Here is a 17048-nt window from a genome sequence, read left to right on the forward strand (position 1 = left end):
GATTGTATCCCCTTTAAAATATTTCTTTTTACAATGGCCTTCAACTGAACAAAAACAAATACTGCCCTCTTCTCAAAGAAATTCATACATTGTCCCACCAGTTACCAGCAGTGGGAAGCAGAGAGTCGCCGCAGCTGTGAGCCAAGAGACCACACACCTGCTCTTCACCTGTCAGACCGAACTTAAGGCAAATCCCAGCCCCAGCTGTCTTGTCACAAGAGCCCTGTCCCATCTCAGGAACTGGCTTTGTAGTCTCACTCCTCAGTGTAGAGGGAATTTGCTGGATTACAAAAGATATAGCAACCCCCCCTTAATAATCTGGGAACCATTATAAGAACATTGTCAAATCACAAGAGACTGACTACATAAGTGACAGTTCCTCTATACAAGGCAAAATCATGCAACATTAGAAAAAAATTTGCAGATTCTTATATGAAACAGTGTTATGTTATAGTGTTAGGAAAAACATGAGGTAGAGGGGAGGCACAGTATAAAACGCTCTTTTTAAATGACTTCAACTCTACGTTAAAAACAAAGTCATGTGGAACTTATTATCAGTATCAAAATTTATTATAATATGGTGCTTTCACAGGGACAAATAGGTCAATGAAACAAGAGACCAGATTAAGAATCCTAAGCATTTTTAGGATCATGAAATAAGATAGAAGAGGCATTACAAAATTCTGAGGCAACAACAAATTCAATAAAAGATGCTGGAATAATTAATTTTCCATGTGGAGAAAAAAATGAGACTGCTACCTCACTTCATTCTTAAAAACATAAACTCCAAATGTATTCGTCTTACATACGAAAAAAACTTCAAAACTATTAGAAAAAACAGAACAATAATATAAGTGAAGAATGGACAAAGGATACATTAATCTAAAATACAAAAAAGAAAAAAATCTGAAGAGTCAATATGAAAACATGCTAAGCCTCATTAAGTACTCATGGAATTATAAATTAAAATAAAATAGTGTGAGATTAGTAAAAAATTTTAGTCTGAACATACCAAGTGTCCAAGCGTTGAAGACAATGTAAGGAAATGGAGGTAGAAAGAAGTACAGTCATTAACTGCTTATAGGATTACAAATTTCTAGTATGGCGTATAGAATAATTTTGACGCATGTGGTCAAACCGAAAATGAGCACTATCCTATGAATCACCATGAATAATTATTCCAATTCTAATTACGGCCTAGAAAGCTGGCACACATGCTCAGAAAGGATATGTATTAGAATTCCCAATGCAGCGTCATGGGTAATAGCAAAGGGAAAAAGCTTTTAAAGCACTCCAGATGTTCACTGATTGGTAAAAGCATACATACATAATATGGAGTAGTATTCTGTGAAAGAATACTACAAGTATTACCAACCAGTAAAAGTGAGTGAAGGAGGTACATATTTATTAACATGGTGTCATCTCACCAATAAACAAATAGCAAAATGTAACAAAGTAAACGTAAACACATGTAAGACAATGTTTATGTGGTTTTGGAAACATCAATACATAGCACATCTAGAAAAGCAGGACTAGATAGCAGTACACTAGATACAGCAGCTGCCTCTTCTCAGGAGGCAGTGATGAGCAGGGTCAGAGGTACAGAGAGAGGATGGGGAATAACATTAGGGAGAGAATATTTAGAGATTTCATCAGTAATACAGCGGTGGAATGGCTCATTGGAAAAGACCCTGATGCTGGGAAGGATTGAGGGCAGGAGGAGAAGGGGAGGACAGAGGATGAGATGGTTGGATGGCATCACCGACTCGCTGGACATGAGTTTGAGCAAGCTCCAGGAGTTAGTGATGGACAGGGAGGCCTAGCATGCTGCAGTCCTGGGGTTGCAAAGAGTTGGACACAACTGAGCGACTGAACTGACTGACAGTGGTGGAAAAACCGTTTATTGCAAAGAACTAATAAAATACTAATATCTGCTTTAGGTGGCATTGCATCGTATTTTATCATTATTTTATCCTCTGTGCTATTCTGTAATTTGCTAGTCTATTGTTTACAATGCATAGAAAATTGCCAAAAGGAAACATAACAAAATGATAAGAATATTCCACTTTGGGTAATGAGGACAAAACTTTTTTTTTTTTGGTTGCTGCTGTACTGTTTTAATTTTTTCATAATAAGAATAATTAATTTTAGAATCGGGGAAAATTTTATGTGTACAGATAGTGATTAGATTCCATGTAGTTCTGATTCACACAAACTCACACATATACTTTTGCATCTAAAAGTACTAAGCAACCAAAATACAAGTCTATCTTGAAACCTCTAAATTTTCATAAAAAATTAATGCAGAAACAAGATAACAAAACTCTTTTCTATAAACAATATTCTAGTCTTTGAGAAAGGATAAAGAAAAAGGTTCCTTAAAGACTATAGACTATTAATGTTTACACCTCTAATTGTACAAAAATACAAGAAAGCTTTGTAAGAAACAAATTTGTCACACATTCTAGTACAAGTTTTTATATTATCATGATAAGTATCTTGTGTAAAATATTTGAAATTGGAGTATAAAGCAATAAAACCTGTAATTGTACTCCATCAGAAAACAAAATGCTAACTTTTTTGTGTGTCTTCTTTTTTTTATTTATTTATTTTTTTCATTTATTTTTATTAGTTGGAAGCTAATTATTTTACAATATTGTAGTGGTTTTTGCCATACATTGACATAAATCAGCCATGGATTTACTAAAATGCTAATTTTTATTATCTGTAACAAATATCAAACAATTTAACCTTGTCAAACCTCAGTTTTCCCGTTTGTACTAATAACATGAGTGTCATACCATGCCTATCTCAGAGGGTGTGGAAATCAATACAGTAAGGCAGTTTAACAGGCAAAAGTATGCAGGTCTGCTTTGATGGAGGGCACAGAGCAAGAAGCAACAGCCAAGCTCCAGCCACAGCAGACATCAGGGGTATAAACCGAATGTGGAAAACCTCATTTGGTCACCAAGGGAAGAAAGGAAATAGTCTTAAAAGAAAGCAACCTTAATATAATGAAATAATTTGGGAAAACAGAACTTTTTGCTAATGAACAGACCAAAAAAAAAAAAAAACTTTAAATACTGATACTAAATAACGACACAACAAAAGGATTCCTATAGCAATGGTTTCAAGAAATGGTCACTTTCACTTAAATTGTAACGCACTACATGTGAGCTACAACCATTTACGTACATAGACACAGTACATGAAAAAAGCATAGACACAGTACATGAAAAAAGCACAAAAGTCAAGACAGGTGGATCAGAATACTGAACTGTTTTCTCCAAAATGTTTTTTGTTTTTTTTTAATCATTTTATACCCACTCAGTGAATAGTCATTCTTGCTTGTCTCAGTTCACAAACATAAGGGGGTGACTTAGAAATGAGACAGCCCAGTTAACTTACCAGCCAAGCCAAATCAACCTAATAGCAGGCCTTAGAGCCGGGAAGTTCTCAGGTCTATAACACTGCTATATCAGCTTTTAAATTAAACAAGCAGCAGAAGAAATAATAAGCCCCAAATTTCAAACAGCATCTTACCAGGGTGATGTCTCGAGAAGCTGCAGCTGCACTCATATGCAAACTAGGCTGCCTTACAGAACTGCTACAATCAAGGGCTCGAGCAAACGTCCCAACAGCACTGGATAAACCATAACAACAAAAAGGAAAGATTAAGGCACTGTTGTTCTTTTATCTTGGAAAAAAAAAAGTCTGGGTAGTAAAGGAACAATTGTAAAAGTCAAACAAGTTCTTTGATGTTTAAGATTCAAATATCAGATAAAAAGTATCTTCTTTACAATTTAAGAAATGACAAGCCAATTCACTATACATATAGGTCATTATAATTAAATTAAGAAGCTTGTGTGGCATTAACAAGGGAAAGATCTATAGTGAAATTTCATATAGTTAACCATCTGGTATACAACTGTGTTTCAAAAATGAGAAATACATTAGATGCAGAATTTGACTATTACTGTAAAGCAAGTTGTGACCACCTTTTTAGCCCAAATGGTGAAATTCCAGTAATGTTTTTCCCTTGAAATGAGATATCGTCAACTGTAGCAACCTATTACAACTGTAGCTACATATTCCTTTGAAGAATATGTAACAGATTTCCATTTAAGGAAAGAAAAACAATTATCACAATACTGATTTAAATTTAATGATTTAGAAGGCTTTTCCATATATAGAGAACTCTAACTTCAAGAAATAAAACATGAAGAGAAGATTTCCTGCTTGTTGTCTACGCTTTAACATGTTAGCTGAGGAAGTTTTTTTTTTTTTAAGGTTTTAATTAAAATATAAAACACGTGCAAAAAGCACACATTGTACCACTCTTTCGATACCACAAAGTCAATGCATCCACGTCAGCAGCATGCAGGTCAAGACCTGGATCCTGACAGCACTCAGGTGCCTGTGTTCCTTCCCAGTCACCACGCGTCCCCAAGGGGAGCAAGCATCCCAGATTCTAACACCCAAGGTAAGTTTTGCTCAAGAGAGAACTTAAACAGAATCACGTACTGCGCACTCTTCATAACCAGCTTCTTTTGCTCAAAACCATCTTTGTGGGTTCACGCGTGCTGCCTGCTGTAGCTGTGTCCATTCATCTTCCTTGCTGTGGAGCATTACTTGGCGTGGTGTCCCACCCCAACCCTGCTGTTGATGAACATTTGTTTCCAGTCTGGGGCTACTATGGACAGTGCCACTGCTGTCATCTTCATACGTATATTTTGGCACACAGATGTATGCATTTCTGCTGGGTATATATTTAGGACTGAAACTTTAGGGATGTGTGTGTTAGATGACAGCAAACAGTTTTCCAGAGCAGCTGTACCAACTTGCACTACAACCAATAGCATATGTGGGTACTGGTTGCCCCACCTCTGCACCAATGCTTGACACTGGAATGTGCAGTGGTACTTAACTGGGTCTTAATTTGTACTTAGATTTTTTTTTTTTTAAAAAAAAAACAAAACTTGAAAAAGATATGGGGAGTATCTCCTTGGTGCCTCTCATGCTGGCTTCAAGAGAAAAGAAAACATGGCCCTTGGCAATCAGGAAAAGGAAAGAACAATAAAAATCAAATCTGAAACTGCAAAGCCTACTAAATAAACCAAAATCCAGGTAACCTGTCTGGAGACTCCAGGCCAGCGATTCCACCAATGATTCAGTCCCAAATCTTCATTTCAGTCTCATCTATTTCACTAATTGGCTCCTCCCCAGTAACGTACACCAACCAAGTCTCCTCATCTAATCAGTTAGTGGCTAGGCATCTGGGCTCTGGAGTCTGAATGCCTAGCCACCGATAACAGTGCCTAACTTCCATGGTGACCAACACTATGAACAGTACAAAGGATGGGCTAAGGGCTTCTGTCCTTCGCATTATGACAAACATCCAACAAAAAATTAGAGAATATAACGGAGATGATTATAATTATGTCCAGATCTACCTCACTCTAATATTTTGCCATGTTTGAAGCAATAAATATATACTGTACAGCACAGGGAAATACAGCCATTACTCTGTAATAACTTTAGATGGAATATAATCTATAAAACTACTGAAACACTATGTTGTACACCTGAAACTAATATACTGTTGTAAATCAAACATATTTCAATAAAATAAATCAAAAACTAAGCTAAAAAGATAATATTTTGCCACATCTGGTTCATTCTTTAATAAAATAAATATTATAAATTTCGTGAGAGCCCCCATATACATTCCCAGAACTCATACATGCATACATAATATGCATGTGCATACATAAGCCCATTAATGAAATAATAAGACATTGTTTGCATGTTGTAAAATTTTTCTTTTTTTAAAGTCTTTATTGAATTTGTTACAATATTGCTTCTGATTTTTTGGTGACAGGCATGTGGGATCTTAACTCCCCAACTAGGGTTTGAACCCATACCCCCTTCATTGGAAGGCAAAGTCTTAACCACTGGACCACCAGGGAAGTCCCCACTGTAAACTATTTTTATCAGTTGATCATACTTTTTCTTTATTCAACACTATTTTTGAGGTTTATCTCTGCTATGTATAGCCCTATTTCATTCTTTTAATCGCTGTAAATTAAATTCATTTTAATTGTTGTAAATACTCCATTACTAAATAAACCTCAATTCACTCATCAACTGCTTGCTGGTGTACTTTTAGGTTTTTTCCAATTTTTTTGCTATGACAATGCTATGATAATATCTTTTACTTCTGTTTTGCCGCAATTCCTTCAAGAATATCATTTACTTTTATAATTGAGAAAATAAAACTAAACTTCTAAAAAACAAAACAAAAAAACTAGACTTCTATCCCATTCTTTTCTCAAGAAAAGGGGCAGGGGGCACACAAGACAGTCAGGGAGCCGGACTTAGAACTCATAAGGAAAGCCTTACACCTGGCAACCGACCTTACTCACATGTGGTTGCAATCAGAGGGGCACATTATCATTTACACCTCAAGAGTCCCTCATGTGGAGAAGGCAATGGCAACCCACTCCAGTGTCCTTGCCTGGAAATCCCAGGGACGGGGGAGCCTGGTGGGCTGCCGTCTATGGGGTCGCGCAGTCGGACACGACTGAAGCGACTTAGCCGCAGCAGCAGCAGCAGTCCCTCACGGGCTTAAAGGAGATCACTACTTTAATTAAAGATACGGGATATCAGCTGTTGAATTTCTTCCTTATAATTTTTTGCAGTGCTGAAATTTTTACAAGGAGCATTTATTTTCTTAATAAAAATTAATCTATTTTCATTTTTAAAACAAAAACTAATGCCAATAAATCAATATTATTAAAATAAATAAATCACATATTAGGCTTTCTCACACAGAAGAACAGAACCAACGAAAAAAAGTAGAACACAAAGGAAAACTCACAAATTTTCTATGAATTCTTTCATATTACAAATATAATATATGTGAGTGTGTGTGTATATATATATCTTGACTCAACAGCGCCATACTCACCGGGCTACAACTAAAAATTGGTCAATCTGTCGGTCTGTAAGTGGGCTATTTGGGTCCCAAACCTTCACTTCCAATTTTGACTGTTCTCTCTCATCTGATTCTCCTGTCCAAGAAGAAAGAAAAGGGAGTCTTGTTACTCACAAGGCACATACACTGTCACATATGATTGATGACTGTGGTCACCACGACTTTAAAACTGTAAGGTAAATGTTCATGGTTTGTGTACATTTCTTCAGATAGCAGATGTAGAACACTCTGTAAAGAGAATGTTGATAACACAACCAAACTAACCATGTGATGTCTTCACTTAGTCATTAACATGTCTTTCCTGAGTATTCACATGTGTGAGGCTCCAAGCCTTGCTAAAGGAGACAGAGACACAGAAGAAAGCTCTCTTGCAAGACATTCAAATGATGGTAAAACTTACTCATAAAGAACTATGATACAAACGAATAGGAACAGGTGTCGCAGAGACATACACATATGACTGCAAGATCCTGAAGAGGACAGAAATCATTTCAGGCTAGCTAGGGAATGATGTCATGCAGGAGGTGGCATTCCTGCTAAAAAACTGAAGGGTGTGGATGCACTGGCAGGGGGAGAGAACTGAAAGTAAATGAGAATAGGAACAAAGTCATGGGGTTTTAGGATGTGGTAGGAAAGTAGCAAACTTTGTCAGGAGTGCATGTATCAAAGGGAACGAGAAGAGACAGCTGTTAAGAAGTGGGTTATAAAAATACTACTGAAGATGCTGCACAGGGTTTCTGAATAGATGTCTGTCTGGAAGTAATACGACGCCCTTGCCTTGTTAGCAGGAGAGCGTCAGAGCGAGAACCAAATTTCACATCTTACACTTAGCAATGGAGTAACCTGCTCTACAGAGATATGTGATATAGACAGAGAGACAAGGTATTGACAGGGATAATAAAGAGCCTAGAGAGGATATTTAGGGATATCAATGACAGGCTGGTATAACGGGAAGGTTTCCAGCCTTGAGAATTACACAGACAGTGCTAGCATTAACAGAGAGAAGGAAACAATCAAGAGACTGAGGAAAAGACTGAGGCTAATACAAGATGCTTTCTTTTAGGAATGTGTCACAAGGAGATAGACCATCATGCAAGATTTCATGTTAGGACAAAGGATAGTAATGGACGTGGCAGGCAACTGGATTCTAATTTACAGCTATGACTTTCCTATCAGGCTAGGAACTGGTCTGGGCTTTGTTTTGGTTTTGATCACAGCATCTTAATCTCAAGCAAAGTGACTTGCGCTGAATGACAGACTATGAGGCTAAACAGCCCCTGGTGACTGATGAATCCAGGCTATGGGCTTATGATGTGTTCCCTCCTAGGCCGGGAGGAAGCAGGAGCTGAGGTTCAAAAGGAGAAGGGGGCCCCAGAATCCCCACCCCAACCATCTGCAGTCTGCTAATTACAGCCACTGCCCTCAGGGCCAGGGGGCGGGGCGGGCCTGTCCATCTTGCTCCCTCTGCAAAGGCAGGTAGATAACCAAAGAGAGAACTGCCACCACCAACAAAAAGAAGGGCAAACAGACCAGACTGAATACTAGTCCAAAGACATATAAGGTGTTTAAAAGGATTTTGGTTTTCATTATTTTTCCTTACAACACATGCTGAGCCACAACATTTAACTGATTCATTTTAAAAAACCAGTTACAAACCCAAAAGTCTGTAAACATGAAACTTTTGAAAGAAAAATGAAGCAACTGTACTTCCCTGTGTCTTCAAGAAACACACTTTTAAGTAAGATGAACAGTAAAAAAAAAAAATTAAATCTACATTTGTAATCTATATTTTCAAATAATACAAAATGAAATCAAGATGATATTCAATATGAAGCCCCTTCTATTATATATCCCAGGATGTAAGGCTAATAAAACTGACATTGACTTTTCAAATTCAAGTTAGTTAAACTGATAAACTTCAATCCTATCCATTCATTTTGTAGCATACATAATAAAGAGAATTCAGTATAAGAATTCTAAATAAAATTGCTATAAACAATAATAAAACACTCTTGAGTGTCTTTCTACTAACAACTGAAACATACAACACCATGGGATGGGAACAAAAACAACAACAACAAATACAGAATGTTCTATTTAAAGTCACTCTAGAGAATTCCCCATTTTGGATTCATCACATAATATTTATATCAGTTTAATCCCTTTTCACAAGGGAAAATCTTTTAAGAAGCTCTAGAATCTTATAACCAAATACTCAACAAAGCTAACAGCAATCTGGAGAATGGTCTTGGGGAATGTACTATAAGCCAAAAGCAGAACCAAGATGAATTCTATACTCTGGTCGTGTTCATTCCAGTCACTGCAATAATCTCACTTTCTTCCTCCATTTATGATAATCTGGGCAATTCCAATCTGCTCTGGTCCCACATTCACCTATGAAGATCTCTCTAATCTGTGAATTCCTACAAACTGTATTTCCAACTAATTACATATAGCATCCTATTTTCTGCTTCATACGTTCCTCTTCATAATTTTGAAAAAATATAGATTCAGCGATGATTTTAAATGTTTGCTGTAACCCTTCAACTACAGTTTAAGATTTCTAGAAAGTAATGACAAACTACTTCTTAAGTATGCCCCCAAAGAGCACAAAATGTTCTTCAAAGACTGGAAGAACTAAGGCTGTATGAAGATAGCATCTTACAGATCCTTTGAAGGACAATTAGATATATTCTTTGTTCTAAATATAATTCATTTTCTCTACAACAACCATCAGAATATATTATATTCAATTCAGAAACACAGATGCCATTTATCACCATTTTTATTAACGTTATAAAAGTTCTGGGCACTGTTTTAAGTTATGCATCAAAGGAAAGTTACTAGAAACAAAAATGTGTGATATAACTTCTATGTGGAATCTTAAAAGCCAAACTCATAAATACAGAGTAGAATGGTGGTGATGGGGGCTGGAAAGGGGGTGGGGGGGAATAGGGAGATTTTGTTTCAGCAGACACACTTAAAATAGTAGGCAATGCAGGGCACAGTGATTACAGACAGCAACACCGTTACTATCAGCATAAACTTCAAAGTTGCTAAGAGCCTACATCTTTGCTCCCACCACAAAAAAGAAGTAATAATTATATGACACGATAGATAGCTAACGCTTTGGTGGTAATCAAACTGCACCATATAAATGTAATCATATGAAAACATTAAACATACACTGTTATATGATAATTATATCTCAATAAAAATAGGTTTTAAAAATAAATTATAAGTAAAATTTAAAACATGAATATATAAAACTCAATGGCATTCCAAAGAGAATGAAAACAAAAATGTAAAAAAATAAAATTATATAAATAAATCACATATATTATGGCAACAAAAATATAAAATACTAAGAAACAAAATTGAAAGTGGTGTTAGTGGTAAAGAACCTATCTGCCAATGCAGGAGACATTAGACACATGGGTTAGAACCCTGGGTCCAGGAGACCGCCTGGAGAAGGGAATGGTCCACTCCTGTATTCTCATCTGCAAAGTCCCATGGGCAGAGGAGCCTGGTGGCTACAGCCCCTGGGGCTGCAAAGAGTTGGACCTGACTGAAGCAACTTAGCATTTGTGTTTATATAAAGAAATTGCAAGACTTTCAGAAAGTAAAAGATGACAAATACAGAAGATTTCAAGATCTTCAGTTCAGTTCAGTTCAGGTGCTCAATCATGTCTGCCTCTTGAGGACCCCATGGACTCTAGCACACCAGACTTCCCTGTCCATCACCAACTCCCAGAGCTTGCTCAAACTCATGTCCATCGAGTTGGTGATGTCAATCAACCATCTTATCCCCTGTCCTCCCCTTCTCCTCCTGCTTTCAATCTTTTCCAGCATCAGGGTCTTTTCCAAGGAGTCAATTCTTCGCATCAGGTGACCAAAGTATTGGAGTTTCAGCCTCAGCATCAGTCCTTAAAATGAACATCCAGGACTGATTTCCTTTAGGATTGACTGGTTGGATCTTCTTGCAGATCAAGGGACTCTCAAGAGTTTTCTCCAACACCACAATTCAAAAGCATCAATTCTTCAGCACTCAGCTTTCTTTATATTCCAACTCTCACATCCATACCTGACTACTGGAAAAACCATAGCTTGAACTAGATGGACTTTTGTTGGCAAAGTAATGTCTCTGCTTTTTAATATGCTGTCTAGGTTGGTCATAGCTTTTCTTCCAAGGAGCAAGTGTCTTTTAATTTCATGGCTGAAGTCGCCATCTGCAGTGATTTTGGAGCCCCCAAAAATAAAGTCTCTGTTTCCATTGTTTCCCCATCTATTTGCCATGAAGTGATGGGACCAGATGCCATGATCTTCGTTTTCTGAATGTTGAGCTTTAAGCCAGCTTTTCCATTCTCCTCTTTCACTTTCATCAAGAGGCTCTTTAGTTCTTCTTCGCTTTCTACCAAAAGGGTGGTGTCATCAGCGTATCTGAGGTTAGTGATATTTCTCCAGGCAATCTTGATTCCAGCTTGTGCCTCATCCAGCCTGCCATTTCTCATGATGTACTCTGCATATAAGTTAAATAAGCAGGGTGACAATATACAGCCTTGACGTACTCCTTTCCTGATTTGGAACCACTCTATTGTTCCATGTCTGGTTCTAACTGCTGCTTCTTGACCTACATACAGATTTCTCAGGAGGCAGGTAAGGTGGTCTGGTATTCCCATCTCTTTAGGAATTTTCCACAGTTGGTTGTGACCCACACAGTCAAAGGCTTTGGTATAGTCAATAAAGCATATATTTTTCTGGAACTCTCTTGCTTTTTCGGTGGTCCAACGGATATTGGTAATTTGATCTCTGGTTGCTCTGCCTTTTCTAAAACCAGCTTGAACATCTGGAAGTTCATGGTTCACATATTGTGGAAGCCTAGCTTGGAGAATTTTGAGCATTACTTGCTAGCGTGTGAGATGAGTGCAATTGTGCAGTAGTTTGAGCATTCTTTGGCATTGCCTTTCTTTGGGATTGGAATGAAAACTGACCTTTTCCAGTCCTGTGGCCACTGCTGAGTTTTCCAAATTTGCTGGCATATTGAGTGCAACACTTTCACAGCATCATCTTTAGGGTTTGAAATAGCACAAACTGGAATTCCATTGCCTCCACTAGCTGTGTTCGTAGTGATGCTTCCTAAGGCCGACTTGACTTTGCATTCCAGAATGTCTGGCTCTAGTCCAGTGATCACATCATCGTGGTTATCTGGGTCATGAAGATCTTTATGGTATAGTTCTTCTGTGTATTCTTGCCACCACCTCTTCTTAATATCTTCTGCTTCTGTTATGTCCATACCATTTCTGTCCTTTATTGTGCCAATCTTTGCATGAAATGTTCCCTTGGTGTCTCTGATTTTTTCTGAAGAGATCTCTAGTCTCTCCCATTCTGTTGTTTTCTTCTATTTCTTTGCACTGATCACTGAGGAAGGCTTTCTTATCTCTCCTTGCTATTCTTTCAAACTCTGCATTCAAATGGGTATATCTTTCCTTTTCTCCTTTGCCTTTTGCTTCTCTTCTTTTCTCAGCTATTTGTAAGGCCTCCTCAAAAAACCACTTTGCCTTTTTGCATTTCTTTTCCTTGGGGATGGTCTTGATCACTGCCTCCTATATAATATCATGAACCTGCGTCTATAGTTCTTCAGGCACTCTATCAGATCTAATCCCTTGAATTTATTTGTCACTTCCACTGTATAATCATAAGGGATTTGATTTAGGTGATATCTGAATGGTCTAGAGGTTTTCCATACTTCTTCAATTTAAGTTTGAGTTTGGCAATAAGGAGTTCATGATCTGAGCCACAGTCAGCTCCTGGTCTTGTTTTTGCTGGCTGTATAGAGCTTCTCCATCTTTGGCTGCAAAGAATATAATCAATCTGATTTCGGTACTGAACATCTGGTGATGTCCATGTGCAGAGTCTTGTGTTGTTGGAAGAGGGTGTTTGCTATGACCAGTTTGTTCTCGCCACATAACAAGATGGCGGAGTCGAAGGATGTGCACTCATCTTCTCCTGCAAGAACTCCAAAATTACAACTCACTGCTGAACAACCATCAACAGGAGAATGTTGGATCCCACCAAAAAAGATACCCCACGTCCAAGGTCAAACGAGAAGCCCCAGTAAGATGGTAGGAGGGGTGAAAGCACGTTTAGAATCAAAACCCCATACCTGCCAGAGACACTTGGGAGGTTCAAACAAAACCTTGTGCACCAGGACCCCAGAGACCCACAGAGACTGAGCCAGAACTGTGTGTCAGTGTCTCCTGCAGAGATATGGGTCAGCAGTGGCCTGCTGCATGGGCAGGGGCAGGGACAGGGGCTCTGGTTGCAGGAGACCTGGTCACACAGCCTGTGGCATAAGCCCTCTTGGAGAAGGTCACCATTAACCTCACCATTGTGCTGCCGAGCAGACAACCCACAAACTGCAGAACAATTATACCAAAGAAATTCTTGTACTGTTAAGAAAGTTCTAGGACCCACAACAGATTCCCCAACCTGAGGATGCGGCAAAGGGACTGAGAACCCCCAGGTAATTTGACTTTGGAGTAGGATCTGATTACAGAACCTACACAGGACTGAGGAAACAGACTCTTTGAGGGCACAAACAAAACCTGGTGCACACCAGGACCCAGGAGAAAGGAGCAGTGACCCCACAAGAGGCTGACCCAGACTTGCCCACGAGTGTCCAGGAGTGTCCAGGGGAGGTGTGGGTTGGAGGTGGCCTGCTGCAGGGTCGGGGGCACTGAGTGCAGGAGTGTGTGCACGGGACCTTTTGAAGGAGGTCTCCATTATCTTCATTACCGCCACCATAGTTCTGTCTCAGATCAAACAACAGGGAGGAAACACAGCCCCACCCGTCAACAGAAAACTGGATTAAAGATTTAATGAGCATGGCCCCGCCCATCAGAACAAGACAGAACAAGATCGTTTCCCCCACAGTCAGTCTCTCCTAACAGGAAGCTTCCATAAGCCTCTTATCCTTATCAGTCAGAGGGCAGAAAGAATGAAAAACACAATCACAGAAAACATCAAACTGATCACATGGACCACAGCCTTGTTTAACTCAATGAAACTATGAGCCAGGCCATGTAGGGCCACCCAAGATGGATGGATCATGGTGGAGAGTTCTGACAACACATGGTCTACTGGAGTAGGGAATGGCAAACCACTTCAGTATTCTTACCTTGAGAACCCCATGAACAGTATGAAAAGGCAGAAAGATAGGACACTGAAAGATGGGACTCCCTGGGTTGGTAGGTGCCCAATATGCTACTGGATATCAGTGGAGAAATAACTCCAGAAAGAATGAAGAGACAGAGTGAAGCTGCTCAGTCATGTCTGATTATTTGCGATCTCATGGCCTGTAGCCTACCAGGCTCCTCCATCCATGGAACTTTTCAGGCAAGAGTACTGGAGTGGGTTGCCATTTCCTTCTCCAGGGGATCTTCCCGGCCTGGGGAACGAACCCAGGTCCCCCTCATTGCAGGCAGATGCTTTACCGTCTGAGCCACAAAGGAAGCCCAGAGGCAAAGCGAAAACAATGCCCAGCTGTGGCTGTGACTGGTGATGGAAGTCAAGTCCATCAAGTCCATTGCATAGGAACCTGGAATGTCAGATCCATGAATCAAGGTAAATTAGAAGTAGTCAAACAGGAGATGGCAAGAGTGAACATCAATATTTTAAGAATCAGTGAACTAAAATGGATGTGAATGGGCAAATTTAAAATCTTAAGGTTTTTGTTTTTGCACAAGTATTTCAACTTAAATTTAACAAAGTTTAGTTTTGAAAACCAATAAAATAATTCAAATATTTATCTCTACATACAAAGAATATTATCATTACTGGAAATAACGAAAGATTATCTAAACTGGGTGGAATTATAATCTACATCGACAGTAATCAAACAAAGTTGTATTGGCACAAAGACAGAATCAAAACCCACAGAAATAAACCATAAAATTCATATTTGAAAATTTAAATATTTTTGTAATCATGTAAATATTAACCAACATTTACTTTGTGCCCACTATGTCCCCAAAACCCTTTACAATAGGGTTTCTCTGTAAACTGTGTATGAGGGGAGAACAGTAACTGTGGGGTGGGTGTGATACTGTGGATTAGAAGATATTCAGCAGCACCCCTGATCTCCACTCACTAGGTTCTGGTAGCGTCTCCCCATCCTCCAGCTGTGACAACCAAACATGTCTAAAACATCACAGACATCATCTCATGTCCCATGGAAGACAAAATTGTCCTGGGTTATAAATCTGTACTTTTACACAGTTGCAATCAGTTATCTACCTGCACTACTTATTATGGTCTGATGTTTTTCAGTTGATTAACATCCACCACACTATAGGAAATACATTCTGCAAAATTAGACACTTAAAAATAATAGCGTTTATGAAAAGATAGGACAAACCTTTAAAGACCTACAAACTTGGTAACCAGAGCTTGGTAACTTGGTAACTTTAAAAAAAAAAGTCACAATCATAATAAGAATACCAACACAGTTAAATCTCCACTGACATTTGTACGAAGCACAAAGGTCAGTCAGTCCTTTATCTCCCTAAACCCTGGACTTCTACTTCCTCCACTGAGATGGAGGTCACTGTGTACGGTTTCAACAAAATTGAAAATAAAATCTAGGGTGCAAGTTTTTACAAACATTGGGGAAAATATTTTTCATCCACCTTAACTCTAAGATGACACATATACTTTCAACACAGTGAAAGCACCCCAGTCTTTGAGGCTACTACTTGCACTGGAGGATGGTACTTTAGTAGAATTTTCATCTTTTGTTTTTCTTAAATGCTCTTCATCTGCGAGAATAACTGCTTGGAAAGGCCTCAGATAACTGACATAATCTCCACACTATCCTGATACTTTTCTATTGACTGACTGTATATGGGTTAATTCAAGTTTTAAAAGCATATAAGGACACAGCCTAAATTCCCAAATACAGACAAGAGCTACTTACTTCACAGCAGCAGGCAGCGGTGGCCCAGCAGAAGCAACTGCAGAAGCTAACACTAAGGAGCGGGCGCTGTGCTAAATGCCTTACAAGAGTTACTTCACTTTACCACCACAACACGCTGATGTGTTTTAGAAAAAGGAATGGGAACTTGGAGAGATTAAATAATTCTCCCAAGGTTATTCAGCTAAAATACAGTGCAGCCAGATTACACCTAAAATTGTGGATCCAAAGTCATTTTCCTTTAATAATTTAATGTCATAATACTTTTCAATTTCTTTCTTAAAATTCCAGTGTTACAACTAAATAATAATTCAAAACTTATTACATGTGACATCTTTTTTTCTTTGGAAAATTCTTTAGGTTTTTATTCAAACTCAATAAAGATTTTAAATCTCAAAAGCAACTTTTACCTTCGTTTGCAAGCTACATACTCATTTTTCCAGATCTTAAGAGTTTGTTAGATAGTGGGTAGCCATAAATGAATCTTTAAATTCTGAAGCCACAAAAAAGAAATATTCACCAGCAAGACAAATGCCACAACAACGTCTTAAAATTCACCAGGACACATTCACAAAGAAAGCAAGCCTGTAAAATGTTCTGGCATGGGGCTGATGCTTCCACCTACTTAGGATATTAATTCAAGTTTTACATCCCATGCCAATGCATACTGGAATCTGGCTACTGGTCTGAACATATCCACTTAAGACGAGTAAAAGGGTTATTAGTAAGCACAGACTGCATCAAGCCCTAAATATCTGTTCTTAAACATGATGTTTTCTACTACTTGATTTCTCTGCAAACAGGTACTAGCTGTGTATGAAAGTTTCTATGATGGCAATGTCTGTGTTTTTCAAATATGTTTTAACTGACGGTGTGTCTATCTGCCAACCTAGCTCCTTCTCCTCAGAAAATACATTACTTAGAAAAAGGAGGTTCTTAGGACTTCCTTGATGGTCCACTGATTAGGAATCTGCCTTCCAATGCAGGGAACACAGGTTCAATCCCTAGTTGCAGGTTCGATCCCTAGTTGGGGAACTAAGATCCCACATGCCCAGAGGCAACTAAGCCTGCACGACCTGA

The 17048-nt window shown here is 38.6% G+C and overlaps 1 protein-coding gene across 7 annotated transcripts in view; it reads right to left on the bottom strand.

Annotated features, from left to right (window-relative positions):
• MTA3 (metastasis associated 1 family member 3) overlaps positions 1-17048 on the bottom strand; it is a 167460-nt gene that overhangs the window by 64748 nt on the left and 85664 nt on the right. For all 7 annotated transcript variants that reach the window (XR_009694790.1, XM_061155520.1, XM_061155518.1 and 4 more), the window contains exons 7-8: positions 6971-7073; positions 3544-3643 (exon numbers count right to left, since the gene is read on the bottom strand). Coding sequence is in view for 6 of the 7 variants with exons in the window: in XM_061155520.1 (XP_061011503.1) it covers positions 3544-3643; positions 6971-7073 (203 nt within the window). In the remaining variant the exon portion in view is untranslated. The remainder of the gene's footprint in view (positions 1-3543; positions 3644-6970; positions 7074-17048) is intronic.

The sequence above is a fragment of the Dama dama genome, chromosome 11 (genome assembly GCF_033118175.1).
Source record: "Dama dama isolate Ldn47 chromosome 11, ASM3311817v1, whole genome shotgun sequence".
Taxonomy (NCBI): domain Eukaryota; kingdom Metazoa; phylum Chordata; class Mammalia; order Artiodactyla; family Cervidae; genus Dama; species Dama dama.